At 34.1% G+C, this 26,069-nt stretch overlaps 1 protein-coding gene across 2 annotated transcripts; it reads left to right on the top strand.

Annotated features, from left to right (window-relative positions):
* Positions 1-284: 284 nt before the first annotated feature.
* Positions 285-13,608, top strand: LOC131179227 (outer envelope protein 39, chloroplastic-like). Of its 2 annotated transcripts, none has more exons than XM_058145407.1 (11): positions 285-567; positions 695-761; positions 860-895; positions 1,054-1,198; positions 1,417-1,575; positions 1,706-1,776; positions 1,860-1,938; positions 2,096-2,211; positions 9,383-9,530; positions 11,385-11,454; positions 13,117-13,608. In XM_058145407.1, the coding sequence occupies exons 1-11, from the start codon at positions 534-536 to the stop codon at positions 13,278-13,280; spliced, it is 1,089 nt and encodes a 362-aa protein (XP_058001390.1). In that variant the 5' UTR covers positions 285-533; the 3' UTR covers positions 13,281-13,608. The 2 variants fall into 2 exon arrangements, with proteins under 2 accessions (XP_058001390.1, XP_058001396.1); XM_058145413.1 differs by having other exon boundaries at positions 292-567; positions 13,123-13,608.
* Positions 13,609-26,069: the final 12,461 nt, after the last annotated feature.

The following is a 26,069-nucleotide window of genomic DNA, read 5'->3' as shown; positions in this document are numbered from 1 at the left end:
ATATATATTTTTATTAATTATTTCACATAATAATAATAATAATAATAATAATAATAATTAAATATAATTTTATTAAATAATTAATATATATTAATTATTATCAATTATCGATTATTAATTATCGATTAATAATAATGACTTTCAATTAATAATTTAACAATTAAACTAATCAAGCGCTAGTGTTGTAATCTCGGGCTGAAACGCAAACGCAATGAAAAAGTCCATAGCCTGTGGATTTGATTTTAAAAAAAAAAAAAAATTGAAATGGGAGTGTTTGTCTCACTCTCAAGAAAGAAATTTGCATCTCCACGTGCAAGTAAATCCCATGAAGAAGCAAAATATCAGATAACAAGCTTGGGACTTGGGAACTCTTCTGGCCCTCAAGACAAGCCATTCCAAACAAAACCCAAAACAAACACATTGTGTGCACTTTCTTCTGTGCACATATCGGTGTCTCTTTGTCTCCACCAATGTTCATTCCCTTCATATTTCCCTGTTCAATTCATGTTTGATTCTTGTGTGCTGTTGTTAGTATGGGAGCTCAGAAGAGCATCCATGCTGGGAAAGGTCAGTTTATAGAGATAAATGCATACATACGATGAGTGGGTCTTCTTTTTTCTTTTATTTTTATGTTACTAGTTATGTTTGGTGGATTTTAAGTTTTAAATCAATGGTGTTTGTTTGTATGCAACAGCCAAAATTGATGTCAATGTTGATCTCACCCACAAGCTATGTGCTTCCTTGATGCTCCCTCCTCTCAGGTTCTTTTCCATTTCCATTCCTTAAAATTTTCACCCACCAATTAATTTTCCATTTCTATCATTCTTTGTCTCACTCATTCGATCTCTGTATGTAACAGAAACACTGCCAGCCCTCTTTCACTCATAATTGGGAGGTATGTGTTTTATCATGTCATGGTTTTGTTTGGATAGTAATAAGTTTTTGTTGGGGTTCTGAATAGTAGACTAGTGCAACATAGAAAAGTATATGGTTACACAAAATTGGTAAATTAGGGCTGTGGTTTGACAATAAATTCAATGGGTTCTTTTGCAGTCTTTGCCTCAAACACCCCAATTTATTTGGTGGGAGTGAGAAGCTTGATTTATCATGGGATAAGGGGCTGTATGATTCAAATGTATTGATAGCTTATAGGAGGCCAAGACCTGAATGGCTAGCTCAACAATGTTTTATCATTCAGGTGAGCATCAATTAAACCTTTTGCTGCTGTTATTTTATTGATGAAAATTAAGAAAAGATGGAACACTAATCTGGCATTAGAGTTGGGCCTTTATGAAGTCCCATAACCAAGTTGATTATAGATGAAAGTCCAACTGGGAATTTGAAGGAAACAAGTTTGATTTTGTGCACTAGTTCACAGCATTTTATTTCCTCTATTTTTCTAATTACTTGGCTTAGCATTCTGTTTCACCTGAAATCGGCATCCATGGTACACCGGTCGACAATTTCTCTCGTTCGGGGAGTGGAGGTGTGAATTTGTCTCGATTTTCAGTGGGCTTGGATCTGAATGAGCCTGCGAGTTCCCAATGGAGCAGCACAACCAGTATTAAATTTGAGGTTAAAGCCTAGCTTATTGCTACTTATATGCATCTTTTAGGCATGTTATTTTTTTGCAGTATTTTGATCTGCAACTTATGTAGTTAATTAGATTTGATATCAGAGGTAATGATTGTGAGAAAAAATGCAGCATGTACACCTGCTGAATGATGATGGCCGCTCTATAACTAGTGATCCTGATGGGTTCCCAGTGACTTGCAGGTAGCCATGTCTTATGTAATTTAATTTACAAGTACACTGACGTCCTATTTACTAAATTTGTTGCAAAATGTTTGCAAATGCAGTGGCAGTCCTCATGATCGTATGGTAGTCTTGAAGCAAGAATCTCGATATGTGAAGGCCAATGATCATAGTTTTTCTCATGTATAATATCTTAACCTTTTCAAATATGATTATTATTTTTTTTCTTTTTGATTGAATTCCAGTTATATCATACTGCATTCTTAATTCTGCCTTTAAATGCTAATTGTAAGTGTCAGTTGTGTTATTTTGTGCTGACTAAAGGGCTTCCTATATTCAGCTCAGCATGCAAATAGAACAAGGGATTCCTGTTTTGTCAAAGTGGCTAATCTTTAATCGTTTCAAATTTGTTGCAACAAGGGGAGTTAAACTTGGGCCAGCATTTTTCTTGGCAAGGTGAACCTTTTTCTTTTAGTCTTGAGTGGATGCTGCATAGTTGTTTGAGCTAGCATTAATGATAGTTGTGGAAAGAGATGATTCTCCTTAATTTCAATTAATCTGTACATGGGTATTTATATACAATTGATTCCTATAATTGTGTTCTACTAATTAGGAAGAAATCCTAAATAAGAAATCCTAAATAGGAATACAGAATACAGAATATACAAAGAAATAATATAGTGATTGACTTTCCATAACACTCCCCCTCAAGTTGGAGCATAGATGTTAATCATGCCCAACTTGTTACAAATGTAGTCAATCCTAGCTCTATTTAGAGCTTTTGTGAAAATATCTCCTAACTGTTCTCCAGTTTTGATGTGTCCTGTTGAGATGATCTGTTTTTGAATATTTTCACGAACAAAGTGACAATCAATTTCAATATGTTTGGTCTGCTCATGAAACACCAGATTAGAAGCAATATAGAGAGCAGTTTGATTATCACACCACAATTTCGCAGGCAGGTAGGTCTTAAAACCTGGTTCATCTAGTAATTAAAGTATCCACATTACCTCACATACTGATTGTGCTATGGCTCTGTATTGGGTTCAGCACTAGATTGAGAAACTACACTTTGCTTCTTGCTTCTCCAAGACACCAAATTTCCTCCAACAAAACGCAATATCCAGTAGTTGACCTCCTGTCAACTTTAGATCCAGCCCAGTTAGCATCTGAAAAACATTCAACATTCAACTGCCCATGATTACCATATAACAAACCTCTTCCTGGAGCGCCCTTCAGATAATACAAGATTTGTCCCAAGGCTTCCTAATGAGCAACAGTTGGGAAAGACATAAATTGACTTATCACACTAATGGCATAAGCAATGTCAGGACGAGTGACTGTAAGGTAGTTCAATTTTCCTACTAATCTCCTGTATCTCTCTGGATCTTCAAACAACTCACTATCCCCTGCTAACAGTTGTAAATTTGGAGTCATTGGTGCACTACAAGGCTTAGCACCTAATTTTTCTGTCTCTGTCAATAAATCGAGGACATATTTTCTTTGAGACAAGAAAATACCATTCTTACTTCTCATAACTTCAATACCCAAGAAATACTTTAACAATCCCAAGTCTTTGGTCCGAAACTGGGTTTGGAGGAAGGTTTTAAGAGATGAAATACCTGCAGAGTCACTCCCAGTGATGACAATGTCATCCACATAGACTACCAGGAGAATTAGACCAGCCTCAGATTGCCTATAAAATACTGAGTGATCACACTTACTCTTTTGCATACCAAATTCCTGTACTGCTCCACTGAATCTCCCAAACCAGGCCCTAGGACTTTGTTTCAAGCCATAAAGAGACTTTCAAAGCCTATAAACTTTACCCGACTCCTCTTGAGCAACAAACTCAGGTGGTTGCTCCATATATACCTTCTCCTGAAGATCACCATGAAGGAAAGCATTCTTAATATTCAATTGGTGCAGGGGCCAATCATATGTAGCTGCTAAAGAGATAAACAAGCGAACAGAAGTAAGTTTAGCTACAAGAGAAAAAGTGTCAGAGTAATCAATCCCATATGTCTGAGCATATCCTTTTGCTACAAGGCGTGCTTTTAACCTAGCCACAGAATCATTAGGATTTACCTTTACTGTAAATACCCATTTGTAACCAATAGCTTTCTTACCAGTGGGCAAAGGCAACAGTTTTCATGTACCATTAGCATCTAAAGCCTCCATTTACTCTTTCATAGCAGCACACCAGCCAGGATGAGACAGTGCCTCACCAACAGGATTAGGGATAGGAACAGAGTATAAAGAAGTAACAAAACATCGAGAATAAGAAGACAATTGATTATAAGAAACAAAAGAAGATATAGGGTAAGTACATAAACGTTTACCTTTACGAAGAGCAATGGGTAAGTCTAGATTAGAATCATGATCAGTATGAGGTACAGGATCTCCCAACGAAGTAGCTGGTGGAGGATCTGAGTCAGGAATCTCCAATCTCCTGGAATAAATATGAACAACGGATGGTCGAGTAGGTCTAGAGACAGAAGGAACAGGCTGTGGGAGAGGATTAGACATTGGTTGGACAGTATATATTAAGAGATTATCCTCCTCCCCATGACTCTCATACACAGATGATTGAGGAAAAAATGGAGTGGACTCAAAAAATGTGACATCTGCAGAAACAAGATAACGATTAAGAGTAGGAGAGAAACAGTGGTATTCTTTTTGCAGCTGGGAGTACCCAAGGAAGACACATTTGAGAGACTTTGGATCTAATTTAGTAACCTGTGGATGAACATTACACACAAAACAGGTACAACAAAAAAATACGGGATTCAACAGGGAACAAAGATTTTGTAGGAACAAAGATTTTATAGGAACAAAGATTTTGTAGGAAACAAAGCAGTATAAAGAATATCCCCATTAAGGATAGAAGACAGCATACGATTGATTAAAAAACATGCCGTAGAAACTGCATCCGCCCAAAAGTGTTTAGGAACTTTCACCTGAAAAAGAAGAGCACGAGTTATCTCAAGAAGATGCCGATTTTTTCTTTCTGTCACGCCATTTTGGGATGGGGTATCCACACAAGAAAACTGATGAAGAATGTTATTTTGTGTCACATAAGACTGAAATTGTGCTGAAAAGTATTCTTTGGCATTGTCACTTCTTAATATGTGCACAGAAATATTAAATTGAGTTTTGATTTCATTATAAAAGGCACAAAAGATAGAAAATAACTCAGAACGATTCTTCATTAAATATAACCAGGTAACACGAGAGTAATCATCAACAAAAGTAACAAAATAACAAAATCCAGTTTTAGAAGTAACAGAACAAGGACCCTAAACATCAGAATGAACTAACTCAAATAGGGATGAAGCCCGTTTATTGACTCTAGACACAGAAGGCAAACGATGATATTTTGCAAACTGACACGACTCACATTCTAGTACTAATAAAGACTGAAACTGAGAACATAACTTTTTCATGGTAGACAAAGAAGGATGGCACAATCTACAATGAGCTTCAAGAGGTGTTAAGGTACTGGAGTAAACAAGCGACCGCGGTACATGATTTTTTAGAATGTAGAGACCACCTGACTCACGTCCTCTGCTAATTATCTGCTTCGTCGTAAGATCCTGAAACAAACATTAGTTAGGAAAAAAAAAAGAACAATTTAAAGTATGAGTAAATATACTAACAGAAAGTAGATTAAAAGAGAATTTTGGTAGACACAAAGCAGATGACAGAGAAATTGATGAAGTCGGGTTCGCAGTTCCAGAACCTATGACACAAGAAGTAGAACCATCAGCTAAAGTAACAGTAGAGGAAGTGAGATTAGACTGAAAAGCAGATAGAAGACTAGAATTACATCATGTGATGCATGCACGGAATCAATAACCCATTTGGATGAGGAAGACACAAGGCATGTAATGGATTTACCTGACTCAGCGATCGCAGTGATAGGGGAACTAGTAGGCTTTAAAGATTCCTGATACTGGGAAAACTGTGCAAAATCCTCTGTAGATACCAAAATAGTTTTCTTAGAGGAAGATACTGTAGAATCCTCTACTGCCATATTTGCCATCTGTGATCGCTGATTTTTTCTCTGAAGTTGCAGACAATTATATTTTGTATGGCCAGGCTCATGGCAATAATAACAAATGACTCCTCTTGAGTCTTAATTAGAACTAGCCTCTCCATTACGCTGATTACTTCTGTTGCCTGTAATTCCTCCTCTACTTCCTCTTCTATTACCCGGTTGTCCATTTGGATTACGGCTAATAAGAGCACTACTGACAGGCTGTAAAGATTGGGTACTCTTTGTACGAAGGACCCGTGTGAACGTTTCATGCAAAGATGAAATCTCAAAACTAGAGAGAATATGAGATTTAGCAGTTTCATACTCTGAAGGAAGGCCTGCAAGAAAATACATAACAGCCAGTTGCTCCCGTTGGGCCTGCTGAACTTTCACATCAGGATTAAAAGGCAACAATACATTAAGTTCCTTATATACCCGTTTAAAATTCATAAAATAAGCCGTGAGAGACTTATCCTCTTTCTCAGCACTGTAGAATGCCTTACAAACATCATAAATATGAGAGATATTTCCTTTACCAGAATACAGAAAATCTAAGTAATCCATTAATTTCTTAACAAATTCACAGTGATTAATTAAACTAATTACCTCACTGTGAATCGAGTTTTGACGCTACAAAAACAACCGAGCATCCTCCCTTAGCCAAGTTTGTCGTGTATCATCCGTAGATGGATCTTTAGTAAGGTGATCATCCTTATCAATGCTACGTAAATAGACCGTAACAGTCTTACTCTACTCCAGGTAATTCGAACTATTAAGTTTGTGTTCCGTGATTTTAGTCATTACCAGAATCACACCAGAAATAACATTTTTATTGTCTGCCATTTGTTGAGACAAAGAAAACTAACCAAAACGCTAATCCAAAGTGTTTACAGTGGCAAAATAACCTAAAATCACAAATCAAGCAAATACCGAAATAGGATCTGAGAGCCAAACCTCAGAAGTCCTTTAATGGTATTATGGATCGAACAACGACACGATGAGTGGAATGAGGGGTTGAGGCGATGCTGGCGATGTTGATCGGTCGAAGCAGGCGGTCGTGACCAAAGTCTCTCTGGTGGGTGGTGAGAACAAATAGCCACCCTAGATAGATGACACTTACGATACCATTTAGAAAGAGATGATTCTCCTTAATTTCAATTAATCTGTACATGGGTATATATATGCAATTGATTCCTATAATTGTGTTCTACTAATTAGGAAGAAATCCTAAATAAGAAATCCTAAATAGGAATACAGAATACAGAATATACAAAGAAATAATATAGTGATTGACTTTCCATAACAATAGTGCTGGAAGTAGGGGTGAGTAATTGGTAGTTTCGGTTCGAAACTGAACTGAACCGCTCAAATCAAATAGACCAAATTTATTAGAAGTTCAAACCGAAGCGAACCAAATAAGGATTAAAAATAAACTTAATTAAACCGAAATGGTTTGATGCAGTTCATCAATTTATAGTAACCAAATTCAGTAATCAGACAAGCAAGGCAAAGTTATTAGTACTAAGCAAACACATTTCAAGGCTTCAAGCAGCACAAGCAAAACAATTCACAGTTTACAATAATCAAATAGAATAGCCAAATGCCTAAAAAAGGAACTAACTTTAAAAAAGGAACTAACTCTAGTGATAAATTAAATAAATAAAGTTAGTATAACCCACCAGATTAAAACAACTAATTTCCCAGGAAGAATAATAGAAATCAGAAATTAGATAGTAACAATCGTGGAATTAAATCGTGGTCACGGATGATGGAAATAGGCCTGTAACGGCTATAACGTAATGGTAACGACATATTGCTACGCAAATTTTTTTTGAAAAATTTATAAGGTTCATTAAATGAATAGATAGACGAAACATATACAAGAGAGTATTCCTTGGTGCATGATGTTTGCGGATGATATTGTTCTGATAGATGAGATACGAGGAGTCAATAGAAAGCTAGAGCTTTGGAGAAATACTCTAGAGTCAAAGGGTTTTAAGTTAAGTAGAATGAAGACAGAATACATGCATTGCAAGTTTAGTGAAGGCCAAACTGGTGATAGGGAAGGAGTTAGTTTGAATGGAGTGGTACTGTCCCAAAGTAATCACTTTAAATATCTAGGCTCAATTCTTCAAGTAGATGGGGGATGTGAGGAGGATGTTAGTTATAGGATTAAAGCCGAATGGTTGAAGTGGAGACGTGCCACGGGAGTTTTATGTGATCGTAAGATTCCCAATAAGTTGAAAGGAAAATTTTCTTTATCTGACCATACATTTGGCTATGTTATATGGTAGTGAGTGTTGGGCACTGAAAGAGTCGTATGCGTCTAAGATAAGTGTTGCAGAGATGAGAATGTTAAGGTGGATGAGTGGTCATACTAGACTAGATAAAGTTCATAATGAGAGTATTAGAGAAAGGTAGGAGTGGTGCCAATTGAAGATAAGTTGAGAGAAGGGAGATTGAGGTGGTTTGGTCATGTGAAGCGTAGACATACGGAGGCTCCAGTTAGACAAGTAGAGCACATTAGGTTAGAGGATAGAAAGAAAAAAAGGGGTAGACCTAAATTGACTTGGAGGAGAGTGGTACAACATGACCTAGAGGCATTACACATTTCTGAGGATTTAACCCACAATCGTTTAGAGTGGAGAAAGCAAATCTATATAGCCGACCCCAAATTTTTGGGATAAAGGCTTAGTTGAGTTGAGTTGAGTTTTATGAAATGAATAGATATTTAAAGATATAAGTAAAAGTAAGATAAACAACTAAATGATAAGTATAAATATATCAAATAAAGGCATTGAATCCATCATTCTTTGACATCATTAGCAATAATTAATTTAAAACTAAAATAACTATGTAGATAGTAATGAACTAACCCTATTACCACCAAAATAAGTGTCTATGTAGACATCATTTGCAAAGTTTCTTTGATGTTATTTTTCAATTACTTATGTATTTTACTAAAAATAATTTTAAAAATAGTTCAAAATTAGAGGGGGAAAAAAGACAATAACCTTTAGATTGAGCAAACTAATGCTTCATACTATAATTTCACAAACAATCTATAGCATAAAACATAATTTTCTTCAACAGATAAGTGAATAACACCAAAAACAACGACAAATAACTCACCCTTTGCAAGATATAGATCCAGATTGCTCCCCTTCACTTCAAATAAACCTAAACTAATTGATGATCTTAACTCAAGAAGTCAAAGATTTTTTTAAAAAGATGGAAATTTTAGATGGAAAGTTGAGGAAAGTAAGAAATAGAAGAGGAAACCCCTACAAACTGGAAACAAAAGACTGAAATGAGCTGCCTGCCCCCCTCTGAAAAAAGAAAAAAGAGAATCCACGTGAGGAATGGCTGTTACCATTACTTAATGGTAAATAATGGCCGTTAACGGCCATTGAACCTGCTTTTTTTTTTCCTATATATAATGGGTATAAAGGTAGTGAGAGCCTTCATAACCCCCTCGTGCTTCCTAGAATTAACCATTAACTAAATCATGGTTTAGTAATCAATAATTAATTCTTGCTTTATTCTTTTCTTATTTGCATCACTCTTACCTTTTCTTTTTTATGATAGTCTGACAGGTGGTTCCATTGTAGGGGACATGGCTCCTTATCAAGCATTTGCTATAGGTGGTGTTGGTAGTGTGCGAGGGTATGGTGAGGGTGCTGTTGGATCTGGGAGATCATGTCTGGTTGCAAATAGTGAATTGACATTCCCTGTGGTATGTAATGCCTTAATCATTTTTCAGAGGATTGTGACATGGGCATGTATTCTTTATGCATACTGTTATACTTTTACAATGTCTTGATTCTTGTGAAAAGACAGCATAAAATGTCCATTTGGGTCTAAATACTTGTAATGCATTATTACAACTAATCAGTGAGGACAATTTGGAGTTATTTTTACAACCTTTTTATGATTATTTTCACATGCTTTGCTATTTTAATATGTTCTAATCTGTGAATAGGAGAACTCTAAAAACTATTTGAAATTTGCTGTTTCATTCCAGATGTTCACATTAATGCATGGAACAGTTGCTTTATGATGACATAATTATTCTATATGAAGCCTGATTTGGTGCTATGCTGTCAGTTGCATTGTATTGAATAGTTACTGTCTGATTGCCCTGTAGCTTTGTGAATTTTTTTTCATAATTTATAAGCTTAGTTCTCTGTGAACTGCCATTTAGCAAATCCTGTGAGCCTTGGCGGTGATCTTCTTAAGGAAAATTACTTGGTACCATCTGATAATATCAGCAGTAGTGGGTACCTAAACGGGAATCATGAGAATAATTGTATCATTTCTACCATGTAAACTTCATGCTTCAAAGTAATTTCTCATTATCTCATAGTAAGAAACTATTGACATGAAAAGGAAGAAAAAATATAAACACTAGTTTTTTATACTACGAGAAAGTTTGTGGGTATAAAGTTTACACTGTACACGCAAACAAATAAAAATTTAAGTTGGAGATGCAAAAGCATGAACAAGTTTTCTTTCCTTCTTCTTCTTCTTCTTCTTCTTTTTTTAATTTTTTTTTAAATCATTAATAAGAAAGCTCTCCTTGAATGCAAAACAAATAAAATTTTTCTGTTTGAAACTTAAACTATGTTTAGGAAATTTTTAGAGGGGAAGCAAAATTAAGGGTGAAAAATAAAGAATATTTTCTATTTGTTTTCTTTACTCTTATTTGTATGGAAGGAAAATAAAAAAAAAAAAGAAGGAAAATGAATTATTTTCCCTGGTTTGGAAAGGGGAGAAAGTAAAGAGAGGAAAGAAATTGTGATGAATTTACAATTTTTCCCTATTTTAAAAAGAACTTAAATAAAAAGGATAATTTTGTAATTTTATTTTGTATAGTTAATTTTTTCTTCCAACTCTTCTTATTTTCTCTCCAATAGTCCAATTTGGAGAGAAAATGATGAGGAAAATGAGGGTCATTTTACTTTCTCCCTTTATTTTGCCCTCTTCCCAAACAATGAAAGGGGCCATTCTCTTATTTTTTTTCATCAAATTATATTCCTTTCCCCTTAATTTCCAAATGTTCAAACAGTGGCTTATTGGTGAGTGACTTGGGTGTAGGATGGTGTTGTGCTCTAGTTTTGAATCTGTCTATATAATCAGGGTAGAAATTCTTACTTGAGATTTGGGACAGGCACAAAAATGAAATTCGTGATGAATAGAAAAAAAGTCCTAGAATATGATTTTCTTCCCCCCTCCTACCATAACTAATAGGTCCAATTCCAACAATTTTGTGTCAATCAAGCCAATTTTATCATGAGGGATTATAATATTATTGACTGGGCCTTTCTAAATTTCATTTGTGAAATGAAAGGCTATTGAACCATGTCAAAGTGAGTGGTTAAGATGTGGATTTAGTCCTTTAATTTTGCACTTCTGATAATGTTAAAGGTTGGAGGGACAACAATAGGGCCATTTAACGTGTGAGTAGCAATTGTGGGTGTCTGTTATGATAGTTTCTGTTTTGATATTTTGCTAACATTTTCTGCTTAGGATTTGAAATCTAACAAAATACAAAATAATTTACCTTTCAAGCTGCTTTTTCTTTGTTCAGAACAAGATGTTGGAAGGTGTTGTTTTCCTGGACTGTGGAACAGACTTAGGCTCTGGTCGACTTGTACCTGGTAAGTTTCATATATGACTTGCAATTGCAAAACTAACAAAATTTTCTTGTCAATATACCTTGTTAATAAGAGAAAAAGAATATGCACTTTTAGTCCTTAGTGTATAACTATCAGAACCTATTGGAATAAATTTTCACATTTCATGTGGGATGGATGCTTCATGTGGGATGGGGGGAGAGAGTAGCCGAATAGGTAAATTTTAGGACAGCAGTGCTTCAAGATTTTAACTTCTAACACAGGTAATCAAAGTAAAAATATTAGTGAATTATTAGAAATTGATAAATGTTTATCATGGGATGAATTGTAAATGAAATTAAAAAAGGAATCTATGAATGGTTATCGTGAACATCATTTTGGTTCAGTTTTGCTGTTAATTATGTAATATGTTTAGGTTTTGACTTTCGAGAATTCTAGGGTTAGAGGAAATAGTATCCACGGCTGAATTGTTGGCCAAGTTGCTTGAAAATATGGAGCATAAGATAAAAAATTTCCGAGTTCTCAATGGTACCAGACCACTTTGTATTGCATTACACATTTCCTAAGAGTTTCAAGGCTTGCTTGTTGTATAAAACAAATCTTTCTCACTTCTTGAAAGTGCATGCATGTTTGAACATTTAGCAGTCCCACTTGTAGTTCTCTCAGAACATAAATTCTCCTTGGAAACAGATAGCTTGATGACTCCTAAAAAAGTTACGATCATGTATCAACACCTAGATGAGTATAACCCACTCTACAATACTATTTGATGTTAAGAAGCTTTCATTGCTTGAGGTTAAAAATTTCCTGATATTTATTTATTTATTTTTTTTATTGAGAAATATCCAGCAACAGTTTTGTAACCCCTGAAAGTAATTTAATAGTAGAACTCTCACTGAAAATTAACATAACAGTTATGAGAGGTCTCTCTAAATCATTACAAATTATGCCGTCATAAATAGCCCTCCCAAACATAGGCTGTCCCAGTCAGCAATGTTACATTTTTCTGCAATATTGGAAGGAAGTGCAGATTTTGGCAGATTAGCAACTCCACAATGTGATTAGTCGACTTAATAGCTCTCACTTCTTTTTCTTCCCTTAACAAACGGTTAATTGATATAATCCCTGGCCTCAACTAACAGCCACGATTTATATAGCCAACTGGAAAAATTCAAGGTACTTCTTTTAAAACTGTAATGCTAGAATTTTGTCCGTGCAAAAGAAAATCATATATAGAAAAGCTTAAGCTCTTAATTTGTCTCCCTTTCTTTTGTTTCCTTTTTCAGTTATTTTGTTACTCAAGTTTGTTGACTGCATTATACAATAACCTCACATGGGCAAGAAGGGGGATATCTAATGTAATATATTGTGTTGGCAAGAAGGGGGATATCTGTGCATCAACATTATGAAGCCTTACTATATATTTGATTGCATGATTCTGCACTTTCTTGCTATTTAAACGAAGTTATCTTATCCTTGCTTGTATTAAATCAAAATATCTGCTTGAACCTTCCCCATTAGAATTCCCATTTTCTAGTACAATACTGCTCATATTCTATTTTCATTAAAATTGTGATATTAGCATGGCAAAAGGCTTTTGAAGTTTCTGTTTCCCTTCCTGCCCCTGCCTTCCCCACAAAAAACCTAACACACCATGCACATGTATCCTTATCGGTGGACTTGGAGTTTCAGGAAATCCAGCACAAAGGCAGCGCAAACCAGGATCTGGGATTGGGTTTGGATACGGCCTTCGCTTGAAGTCTCCATTTGGTCACTTTCATGTTGACTATGCCATCAATTCCTTTCACCAAAAAACTGTCTACTTTGGCATCGGCAACCTTATTTCATGAATGTCTTGCACCTCAAAGCTGCAGTTACACATTTTTTCCAGGTTGTTTAAATTTGTTATTGAGAAGAGTTGAGGAGAAGCTTTGAAGGTTGCAACTGAAAAACGTCACCTTTTCATTCTGCTGGGGCAGTTGCAACCGTGTATCACCTGTTTTCAGTAAAAAGTTGCAAGGGATGCAGCGCGTTCAAGCTACATGTGGAAGTTTTTTCTGCTGCAGTTTTGGGCACACTTGTATAGAAAAATAGTATATTCTTCCTGAATTTATATTCATAGTGCAAAAACAATGGTAACTTCGTTGATTCTTTTTGAAATGGATTTTATTTCCCATATTTCCAATGTTGCAAGTCTGTGAACTTACATATGCTAAAACGAAAGTTTTCTTTCTTCTATCTCAGCAAAGAAATGTGAGATGGTAAGGGGTTCCATCATTTGTTTTCGCCTCATTGTTTTGTTATTAATGGGATTTGGATCAAATTTAAGTCAGGTCAGAGTATGGAAATCCACACTTATATTGACCAAATCCGAGCCCCTATGATGAGTTCGGGTCACAGATCTGAGATCAGATCCGAATCAAATTGATTTAAATTGAATCAGAATCATTTAAAATCATTGTTGATTTGAACCGTGACTGAATTGGATTAGAACTGATTGGTTCGGTTGAGATCAAAATTAAACTTCTCATTTATTTTTTTTTCTGAAAAAAAAAATTCTGGATGGTTAGATTTGATCACAACAGAATTAAATTGGAATTGGAGCATAAATCAAAATTGAAAGCAAAATTATTGAATGATCTTAAAGGTCGATTCAAGTTTATATTCTCGATGAAAAGCAACCATTGATCCGAACCAAAACCGGCTCCTAACTCATATATATATATATATATATATATATATATATATATATATATATATATATATATAAACCCATACTTCATGTCTCGTCAAAACAAGATTTTTTGAGGGGCAATGAAAAAAAATTATGTGATTTTTAAATTTTTACAATTTTATCGCATATTATAAATATTGTTAATTAAATTTTGAACTTTTTAACTCTTAATAATTTTATCCTACTATTTATAAAATTGTTATCTTATTAACGAAGACACCACATCAGCTGCCATGTCACACCATGGCAGGATATAATAGATAAGAATTAAAAAGTTCAGAATTTAATTGATAATTTTTATAATATGAGGTAAAATTATAAAATTTTCAAAAGTATAGGTTTTTTTTTAGCAATTTCCCAATCTATTTTAATTTATATAAAATTTCAAATTACTTTCAAAATTGAGAGTTAATTAATAATTCAATTTAGATTAATTTGATTAACCTGAAAATACTTCAATACGAAAATATGATAAAATAATAATAAAAAATGAGGGAAAGAGATACCTAAAAAGATATGAGAAGAAGTATTATCAAAAAATTTATAACCTTTAATATTGATACAAAATTGGTTTTAAACATAATTGAATGGCGAAAAATAATCCATATAGGCAACTTTAATTAGTTTTGAAAACTTAATTGTTATTATTGCTTTATATGTTTGAATTGATAATATATATTTTTTATTGTAAATATTTATGAAAAATTTATTTTTTAGTCTTTAGATTATGCTAGGGATTAACATATGAAGTATTTATGAAAATTATCTTTTTAAAATTTAATTAGTATTTTAAATACCTGAATTCATCTTAAATCTAATTATATTACTTGAATAATATTTAAATATGCATAAATTTATATATTTTAATTAATAATATATATAAACTATATTTATAATTAATAATTTTAGAAGAAATTGCAAAAAAAAAAAAGCACTTTTACTTTTTTTTTTTGTAATTATACTCTATACTAATTAAATTACCAATTAAACCTTATATTTTTTAACTTTTACTAACTATTCCCTATTGTTGTTGTAATGTAACATCTGATATGGTATCTCGCTAGTGAGATAATGGTTTTGTTAATGGTAGAGTAAAATTGGTAAGTGTTAAAAATTTCAGAGTTCAATTGACAAAGTTTATAGTATGGGGTATAACAACAAAAATTTGAAAATTACAAATTTTTTTTGGGGTATATAGACCCCTATTTGTGTGACCTTGTGGGCATGTATATTGAGGCTGCAAGAAACCCGATGATGAAAAAATTATATGCCCGTGAGATATATTTAGAGTCATAAAAAATGGATAATCTATGTATGGCATGTTTCTTAAAGAAAATAATTTTGAGAAGCAAAAAATGATTAATTAAATTTAAATAAAGTTTATTTTAGTTTAAATTTAATTCTGGAAATTTATTAGAAAAAAAAAACCTAACTAAGCCTAATTGGGCTTTGTGGGTCCAATGAGTTTTAGTGAGGAATTTTGATTAAATAAATAAAATCTCACTATTTTTTTATTTTATTAAAGAAAATTAAAGGAAAATAAAATTAATTAAAAGTTTTTCTTGTCACACCTTACCCCTCTGAAAGGTATAACATGATTCCGTAGAATACCTAATGAACTACCGAACTTCACCTACCGATAACTCATTAAGTACCCTACAAGGGATTTTAAAACAATTTTCTTATTTTTGACAAGTGGTGAGCATTTTCTAATAAATACTTAAAACATTTAGTTAAATTAAATCTAGTTGGAAATTTTAGCCTATTTTCTTTTTCCGCAAATTTTATAAAAATTTTGACAGAGTTCTCTCTGTATTTTGAGAAAACAGTTCTTCAAATACCTATAAAAAGCACTTTTAAAAATTTTTCTCAACAACTGCTTTAATTTCACAATCAACTCAATCCATTTCTCAAGTTCAAAATTCAATAATCCTCAATATACTAGCAATACATTTTATTCAAATTAATTAAAATAGTTTCATTCATATTTCATTAGGAACAAAACAATTTAGATACATTATTACAAAATTTATATTAAGAGAGTTTCAAACTATAATATATATATTACAACTTTATACAAATTTTATACAGACTTTGTACAAGCTGCTCAAGACCGATTTTACATGTCCATACAATTACATGCAATACATACATCAAAATAAATATTTACAGTCAGGGTATAAATTATACCCGATAACTTCTAGCAGGTGGCTCTCCTGTCCTCAGCAGCTCAATTTGCTGTTCCTCTAGTCTCTATATCTGCGACAGCATAACAAGCTATCGCTGAGTGGTGAACTCAGTGGTGCACAAACTAATAATTTAAAACTTAATACAATTTATGCTTGACAATTCATAACAAATAGAATTTTAAAATTTCTAGATTCTTTAAAATCCATGACCTTTAGAAATCAACATTTTCATTTATGCAAATTATTCATTCGAATAACATTTTGATCAAATAGTAACTATTTATTTACATTTATTTTAAATTCTGAGACAATGCAAAAATTTTTGAATCATTAACAAATTATTTATTTCAATCACAATTTATCAAATTATGCATAATTTAAAGGGCGTTGCCAACAATACACACAGTCGAACCCATGACCCAAAATTCGAATAGATGCCGTGTTGTACACTACGACATTTCACATTCTCCCAATAACCGAGGCTAAAAGGGAGAAACAAAGACTAGCTAGTATATATGGGTACTCATTCACATCATTTCCCAATTGGCAAGCCAGAGAGGAAGAAACTCGCCCCATCAAGTGGAGGAGTTATCTCACTAGACAAGTTAATGAGAATTCACAATATATTTTGTCATGTCAACTGTGGTTTCAAATCATATTCAAAACAATTTTTATTTACAAAGTGTTTACAAATCATCAGCATATTTAATCATCATAAATTCATGTTTAAGGTTGGCAACACATCAAACTTAATATTTACAATCATCAAAGCAATGCAATAAATCCTTAAATGCATAAGAAAATTTATATTCAAATTATACAATTTCATTCAATAAGTGAAAATTCTCAACACAACAAAAATCATGAATCATATAATAAATTTATTTCAAATCAATTTGGAATTGAAAAACAATAAAAGAGTTAGTTGTGCACAAACCTCAAATGAGTCGCCTGTTGGCCTTGACTCGACTCCTCGGATTCTGTCCCGGTATTCTTTTCCACTGAAACACACAATTTTATAGTGTTTCAGTACCATAATTTAACATAAATCCAAAAATAAATTTAACTTCACTTTTATCTAGCTCTAACGTGCTAAATTTGACGTTCTTGAAATTTTGTGTTTCGGGTTACTATTTACTGCACTATTCAAGTCAAATTATTGACTTTCTAAGGCTTAATGGGTATGGGAACTCCAACTTCACCCACATACCACATTTTGGCCATTAAACTTGTTGGTTTTGGTCATTTTTTCAAAACTTAAGTCATTTTGGCAAAATTGCCAATTTTCGGTTTTGGTGCTTTGAAGTTGCACTGTTCCATTGGTCAATCTACTGTTGGAATTTGACAAAACTTCCTTCATAGAAAATGTTCCTTATTGTCTTAAGTGTATTCTCATTTTTGGATCACCCCAATTGGAGTTTTGTAGCTCAAGTTATGGCAAAAATACAATTACTATTTACGTGCACTGTTCATGCTGAGATTTTGGTTCTGGCAGATTTTTGGTCCAACTTTGTTCAGTAATTTGATCAAGTTAAGTTCATAATTTGGTCTAACTTTCTTCATATGAAATGTTCTACTATGTCTTAGGTTTCCATCGGTTTAAGAATCGCCTAAATCGGAGTTTTCTAGAGAGAGTTATAGCCATTGGAACTTTATTGCTCAATGGCAATTCTGCAGAATCGCAGGTACAGTAACTCCACTTTGCTCAATAATTTGACTAGGTTAATGGCATAATTTGGGATGGTGTTCTTCATGAAAGTTTTAGGTCTATATCTTATCTAATTGCTGGTAAAATTTCAGGTCAATTTGACCTTCCTAGCTCAAGTTATGACCAAATGAACAGTTTTCAGGTCAATTTGACCTTCCTAGCTCGAGTTATGACCAAATGAACAGTTGGTCAGTTTGGTGCAGTGGCAGCCTGCTCTCATTTCACTTGGTCAATTGGTTCACTAAGTTTTGGTCAGTTCTTGGGCATGGTTCCTTAATGAAAATTGTGTCATTTTATGTCTATTTTCATCCCCAATTGGTGGCATATCAATTGGACTTGTAAAATTTCCGTTTTGGTCCTTCAAAGTTGACTTGGTCATGCTGCCAGCAGCATGACCACATTGAATCCGAATTTGGGCTTAATTCCAACAATTCATTCCAACACACTTCATTTGGTCACCATTGACCATTTTTCACTTCAAAATAGGTCCAAGACATCATTTACAAGTTTCTAACATTTTTGTCTCTAAACCCTAATGTCCAAAACCCTAATTCACAAACTCTTACATTTAACTACTTCCAAGCCTTGAATCATAATTATTCAACACAATTAAACTCACATACACTTTCAAATCCATCAAATTCATGCATACATATATCAAAACCCTAGTTGGCCAAAATTCAACTTTGTACCCTAACTCTTGTCTTCATTTTATTTTAAGCTTATTTCTAAGTTCATTCAATCATAAACACATGTATTAAACTCAAAATTCCAAAGTAAATAGCTTACCTCAACTTTGATGTTCAATCTTCAATTTTTCTCCTCTTTTCTTCTTTCTTTCTTGCTAAATCTCTTTCTCAAAGGAAGAAAATAAGGTTTTATGAAGTGATTAGGGAAGAAATTAGGATTTAATAGGGGATTTAAAGCTTGGAGCAAGCTTTCATGGAGGTGTGGTAATGGTGGTATTAAGGGAGATGTGGGGCGGCACATTTGGTGGAAGAATAAGAAAAATGATTTTTCTTTCTTTTTTTTAAGTATTTTATGTCTTAACAATTTGCTTTTGACTTGGTCAATTATGTAGAGAAATTAAAATTATATTTTGACATCATGATGATGTCATCCAAGTGATGTAAATAAACTTTTTCAATTTTTTTTTAATCTTATGGAACACCATAAATTCCAATTAAATAAAATTTTAATTAAAATACTTATGGCATCATGCATGATGTCATCTCCCAACACCTTTTTCTTTTTCTCTTCTTTTTTTAACTTATTTTTCTATTAGTTCTTTAATTTAATTTTCGACTTTGAAATTTTCTTTTCTCCGATTTTATTTGACAATTAGGTCAGGAGTCGGCTCTCGGGGTCAATTGACCAAATTGCCCCTCGCCGGTTCATCCCGGTTTGCAAATAATTCCATATTTCTTTCGGCTCCCTGACCTAATTATTTGACTGACTTAACAGTTCTTTTTCGTGATTTTCTCTTTTCCACTGTGTTCATAAGGGTCCTAAGGACTGCGGCGTCACAGTTTATGGTTCGAAATTTGAGTTTAAAATGACTTCGCAGTCGTTCCCGAGGAGGTCACCCATCGCTGTGACTCTCGGCTCGTTTAACTTCTTCTGTTCTGTTTTTCTTATTTATACTTAACTAATTGAACATTATTAATTATTTGTGTTTATAACTTCTCTAATTGACTTAAGTGTGGTTCTAATTCTCTTAATTGTCCGGGCCGACACTGGTCACCGGAACAGTGAAATCTACTAGGCTATGCAAATGGGAGTGTTACATTTCTTTTTAAAACTCCTTAAGCCTTTAGGATTATATAAACTTTCTATATAATTTTTTATCTAAACCCCATAAATACTTGACAGAGGAAGAAGAGAGAAAAAAAAAGGAAAAAAAGAACGGACTTGCCTAGCCACAAAAAAAAGAAGAGATTCTCCCTCTCGTTGCTCTCTCTTCCTTTCTCTCTTTCCTTTTCTTTGTTCTTACTTGCTTCAAAAAGTATTCAAGATTTGACTAAGATGAGTCTTACTAAGTGATAAATATTTAGGAATCATGCTATATGTTGTATTTTCATGATTATATACTTCTAATTTATGTCATATGTTAATAACATACATGTTTATGTAGTGAATTTGAGAGAAAGCAACAATTCTGCACACATCTCCTTTCTAAGTTCATGTATTTATTAATTTTCGTGCTTTTTTGTGAAATTCTTTTAATTTTATGTTCAAGAATTACGAAAAAAAGCTTTTAATTTGAGTTAGTTATAGTCATTCAAATTTAGGCATCTACAGAATTCGATGTGTAGAATAGCCAGATTTCAGGGTCTATATATTTTCTAATTTTTAATCTTTTTCTACGTTTCTTGATTCTAAAAGTAGGTTTAGGATCTTGGATAATTTTTTATGTTGGTTTCATGTCAGTACCTTTTTGTGGTTTGTGAGATACATTGATTTTAAAAAAGTAGTACTAATCTTTCTCTAATGTGAAATAATAGTGAACCTCGATTTTTGCAAATTATTGGGTGAGATTTTTTTTGTTAGTTATTAATTTTATAATTTTGTATAATATATTGGCATACTTCTGGAATTTTTGTACATGTTTTGATGACATTAAAAATTTAAATCTCAAAATACTGTAAATCTACCATGATCTGAAAATTTCATATTAGTTTATAATTTTTTGTTTTTAAGTTTTAAATTGTTTTTTGATCTAATTTTAATGTTGTATATGATATGATATGTTGTTATGAACTATTAAAATTGGATTAAAAGACCCTTTAGTTTTAGCCAAATAGGGGTCTAATTAATTAGAATATAAGTGTTAGATTTTAATATAAATTATTTTTCATTTATTAGTTTAATACAAATTGTTAAAAGCTGATATCTTAAATTCCACTTATTACATAATAAAACGTGTCTTATTAATTTCTTAGAATTCTACTAAAACTCTGGTATTGTTTTCTATATAATTAAGCTTCAACCACCTATGGTAATTAATCAAAATAGTATAAGTCTCAAACATTCACAATTTACTATTCACTTCAAAAAAATTATCAATATTCAATTATTATTTTTATTTTAATACTAAAATACATAAGTTCATATTCATACACATAAAATGGACTTAACAAATAATTTATTGTATGTTTATGCTCATATATATGACCCATATTATTTTACAACTTAGCTATCTTCATGTCTAATAGTTGTAACTTTCTTTTCCTTTTTCTTGCAAGTTGGTTTGATTGTTTCTTCAATTCTTCTCCTCCTTTCATTTTTCAATGGCTCATTCACAATCTTCCAACAACTCATAGTACTCTGCTCCATTGATGTGGTCTTTAATCTTGGATGGTCTTGAGTATGTATATAAGGGTGGTGTTAGGAAGTGCCAGTAACAACGAAAAATGTTGCGATGGGTTTCATGGATCAAGAAGAATGCTCGAAGGAGGTTTTAAGCTTGCAGTAGAATTGAGGTAAGGTGTTAGCATTTTGTTTTAAATTATTTTGCTCAATTTTTGTTGCTAATTATTGATTTTGCTATGGCGTGAGGCAAGAAGAGTTTGTGATTTCTTTGAACGGTATGACCAAGATTTCCCTAGATGGCTAAAGTCGGTGATCAATGAACTAAGGAATGAAATTAGACGATTGCAAAAGTATATGTACAATGCGAAAAAGAAGCATAAGCATTTAAGGGAGGAGAAGAAGGAATTGAAAGGGCTTATAAGTAGAAGGAAGAATTTGCTATGGTATGAAATAATGAACTTGGTATGTGATTTGCTTAAGATGGAAAAAGAGTTTCACTTTTGCAAGTGAAGATTGGTGCAAATGCAAGAAAGAAGTGTTTAGAATGAAAATATTCCTAAAAGCAACTTGAATTTTAATTTTTTTGTGTTGTTGGCTTGTTAATGAAATGGAAAGGGAATTAGGGAATAATTTCCTAGACTAAATCAATGAAGATGAAGAGTATATAAAACGTGGGGTGGAAATTACATCGAATGTAGCAAGGAAGACACTGTAAATATAGTATGGGCAATAGTGAGTGTCCCAAAAATTTAATAATAGAATGACAAATGATTAATGAAAAAATTCTGTTGATTTCTTTTAGTCAAAAGTACTACTTTTGAGATAAATTCTTGAAAGTGCATTATTGCAATGAAATTATAAAGAAATGAATAAAAGAACAATTTCTAAGGATTTAACATTTTTTCATATTATGATACCTAAGTGGAAAAATATAACAAAATAGAAATTAATAGAGGGCACATGGTTGAAAAGAATTACAATCAAGGTTCTAATTAGATATTCACCTAAGAAGCAATTTTTTTTTTTTTTAAATAGAAGGAAGGATTAAAGAGGAATTTTTTCCTGCACCACCATCTTCTTGATGTTTTCAGTCAAATGAAAGAAGCTTGGTCTTCCTTTTTAATTTTTGTTTCCCCATCTTCTTCCTCTTAAAGAAACTACACCATGCCATCTTCACAACATAAACCCCTCTTTTAACACACATCTACATCTATCTCCATATTCATGGCTCTTCCATTCCTAACCTTCTTCCCAATATTCATGCTTCTTAAGTTTTTGTTATAGAATTGTTATAGCACAACATTATAGTCATACTTAAAAGTTTGATCTCAAAGATAATTCAAAGAAAAGTCAATAAGCTTCATGCAAGTTATAAATGCAACTAGAATACATAGAATATGAGAGAGATCTTAAAGGAAGAGAACACACTTGCTAAAGAATGAGATCATATACTATAAGAATTCTGATCCTCAAGAACCATGATATCTCAAGTAGAATTAGTCATAAATAAATTTTATACTTCTTCATACTAAAGTGAATTTTGTTATTTTCAAGGATCTTATGATAATAGTTCTAATTCTGCAGTTTGGTCAAGTCAGGAGAAGAATAGTATGTCTACTAGACATTCATTTAGCTAGCTAAAATTTGGGTCACATACATCAGTGTGTTCATTACCATTTGATTGAAAGAAAATTTACCTTCTATTTATAATAGTTTAAGACTATTGAATTGTAATTTGAATGAAAAATCATCTTTTAACTTGTAATTGAGAAATGCATAAGTCATTCTAACATCGATTACAATAGTTCATTGAAATCCATGAATTCATGTTAGAATTTTGTTCACAGTTAGATTGAAATAGATTTTAAGAGGAAACTCTACCAAATTTTCAGTAAGGTAAAACTATGGAAGATTAAATAAATTTAAATTAAAAGGACGATAAAGTCAATCATCAATGTCGACACCATATTTGGGCCGACCTTCAAAGTCAAGAGACTTCAAAATCGACTTTATAAGTTAATTATTTTCCGATCTCTTATCAGATGAGTTCGAATCAATGACAGGTCTCCGGACCATCTAGTCTTGCCTCCGACCTCTCTTTACAAATATTATAGAACTTCATTTAGCTAATGTTAGGATCGAGCTTCTCACTTGAATGTCCCAGATATTCCTTAAAATAAAGTTAAAGTTTCTGTCTAGTCTAATAACGATCCCGATCTTAAGAATTCAAATCAAGTCTTTCTAATTCTAATGTTCTAAAGTTTTACCCGGTGTTCAGTCATGACTTAATCTGATTTCAAGCTTACGCTTAGTCCTATCTCAAGCTTACGTTTAGTCCGATCTCAAGCTTACATGTAATGTCTTGCCGATCTCTTATACTCTGATTAATGGTTGCTTTCAAGTTTAATGTTCAAACATGTGCAAACAATTAAGTACTCATATGACTTGGGCTCTTTCTAATCTCAACAAAGAAAGTAAACAAAAGGACTTCTATTCATTTCAAGGAAAATATATACAAGTCACTCAACAGGTGGATCACCCCCAGCCTGCTCCCCAGGTATATCCTCCACTCTCTGATTCTCTCTCTCTCTTTCTCTCTCTCTCTGGTTCCTCGTCGCTCTCCTCTTCAGCATCTAGGGAGAGCTCATTCATCCAGGAGAAGTCCTCTTTAGGATACCATTTCCTTAGCTCGGCCAAAAGGTCATTATGGGCGTTCACATAAGCCCCGGCCTCTTTTGTAGTGCTATCCTCTTCCTTAGCTTAGAGCATTTCATCCTTGGCTCGGAGCTCCTCTTCCTTGGCTCGGAGCTCCTCTTCCTTCGCCCGAAGGTCTTCAGCAAAATGAGCGAGATCGGCAGACCGACCAGCCTGGGAGTCTTCAAGTTCCCGCTCCATTTTCTCTATCCTCTCCTCATAATGCTTCATCCGATCTTCCATTCCGATGATGTAGTCATTAGTAGAGGAGAGTTGAGCTTGTGCAGCTGAGGCGTCCTGGACCGCCTTAAGGATCTCCTTCCTTAAGGCGTGGGCTTTCTCTCTGATCACGTGCTGATTTGCGATGGCCTCTAAGCCCAAGCTTATTGTTTGAGCTAAGATATCATCGATGCTCTCCTCTGCCAACCTATTCCGATCTTCTTGGAAGCAGATGGAAGCTCCCATGACTTTGGCCAGGCTGGGATTCCCCCTTGTAGAGCAATTCCTTTCCAGCGACTAGATTAGGAGTTGAGCGCCCTGGGAAAGTGTCCTAACCATAGGACTTGAGGACTCCCCTTCCACATGAGAAGAGATCGGAGGAGGCGGGGGAGGCGAAAGTTCGATCTACTTAGGAGTAGGAGCGACGATCTCTACCTCTGGGATCGGCTACTCCTGAGGTCGGGGAGGTGAGCTCGGTACCTCTGCCAATTCTTGCTGAGGGGTCTGAACATCAACAATGGTGGCCCCCTTTATCTCCTGCACTTTTCGGGAGACCTCTCTCTTTCACTTGCGGCTCTCCTTGGAAGCGTCACCACTCGCCATACCTGCATAGAAAAGAAGTCAGTGAGTTCACTAAGATTTAGAGGCCAGAGATATGGATAGTACTAGGGCTGAGGTCAGAGAGCTAAAGCTCGTAGTCTTCATAAGAGATTAGCCGCATCGTCCAATACTTCAGTTCGGCCATCACCGCATCTAAGCAAGAGAATTTCTGGGTGGATGCCTGAGACTTTAACTCTTTCACCATGGCGTCTTTGTCCTTATTTAAGGCGATCTTCTTCGGGATTGGAGTGACCAGGTGTTGCCAACTTCGTGGGATACCCTTAAAGCCGTTTCGAATCTTGCTCCTCAAAATAAAGAACTGGTTCTTCCAGTTCTTCAACAAAGAAGGGAGATCGGTGAAGAGCCCACAATTCGGCTTTACCTGAAAGAACCAAAATTCGTCATCCTTCCTTCGGGAAAGCCTATGTAGCTCGGCGAAGGCTTTGGTCATGGGCTCCAGTCTCTTAGCTAGGCAGAGGCCCCGGAAGGCTACCAAAGTCTGCCAAGAGTTCGGATGCACTTGAGCTACCGAGACATGGTGAAACTTTAGGACGGCTTTATAAAATTCGTCTAAAGGGAAATGGAGCTTGGCCTTTAGCTGCTCTTCATACACCATAATGAGATCGCTTTCATCGAAGAAGTGATCGGCCTGATGATCGCCGTGGCATTTGATCAGTTCAAAGGAGTCAATCCACAAATTGTACTCTTGACTTATAGATTGGAGATCGGTTTCTCTCAGGATCGAGGGCAACTCATCAATTGGCAGGTTCTCTCTCCTCAAAGACGCCCCCTCGCCTTGATCCAGTAGCCAGTCCAGTAACCAGAATGATGGCCGTGCTAATTCGACTGCCTGATCTAATCACATCGCCCTCTTCTGAGGTCCACGAAACATGGATAGAGGGTGGGCTCACACCTCTCTGACCCTTGGCGCCACAAATTCTCAGAAGAAGAAAAGAAATTAACTGAGAAAAAGAATCAAAATCCTTACCGAAATGTGATCGGTGTCGAAAAAACTTGAGAAAATGAGAGAATGCTGAAATTGTTAAGGAAGTTTTGAAAATGACATAAGGAAGTAATTGACTTACCCTCCCCCTATTTATACCCATCTGAGCATTTGATGCTCACGAAGTCCCAAGCAACGCATCGGTTAGCGGAATCGGGTCGCTTTTCTGACACGTCACGG

Source organism: Hevea brasiliensis, chromosome 1 (genome assembly GCF_030052815.1).
Source record: "Hevea brasiliensis isolate MT/VB/25A 57/8 chromosome 1, ASM3005281v1, whole genome shotgun sequence".
Classification (NCBI taxonomy): domain Eukaryota; kingdom Viridiplantae; phylum Streptophyta; class Magnoliopsida; order Malpighiales; family Euphorbiaceae; genus Hevea; species Hevea brasiliensis.
Note: the sequence above shows the minus strand (reverse complement) of the source record. Positions and strands in the feature narration are given on the sequence as shown.

Coding starts and splice junctions, on each gene's coding strand:
- LOC131179227 (XM_058145407.1), top strand. CDS start 534: ATGGGAGCTCAGAAGAGCATCCATGCTGGGAAAG. Junction 568..694: donor GAGCATCCATGCTGGGAAAG/GTCAGTTTATAG, acceptor TGTATGCAACAG/CCAAAATTGATGTCAATGTT. Junction 1,199..1,416: donor AACAATGTTTTATCATTCAG/GTGAGCATCAAT, acceptor TACTTGGCTTAG/CATTCTGTTTCACCTGAAAT.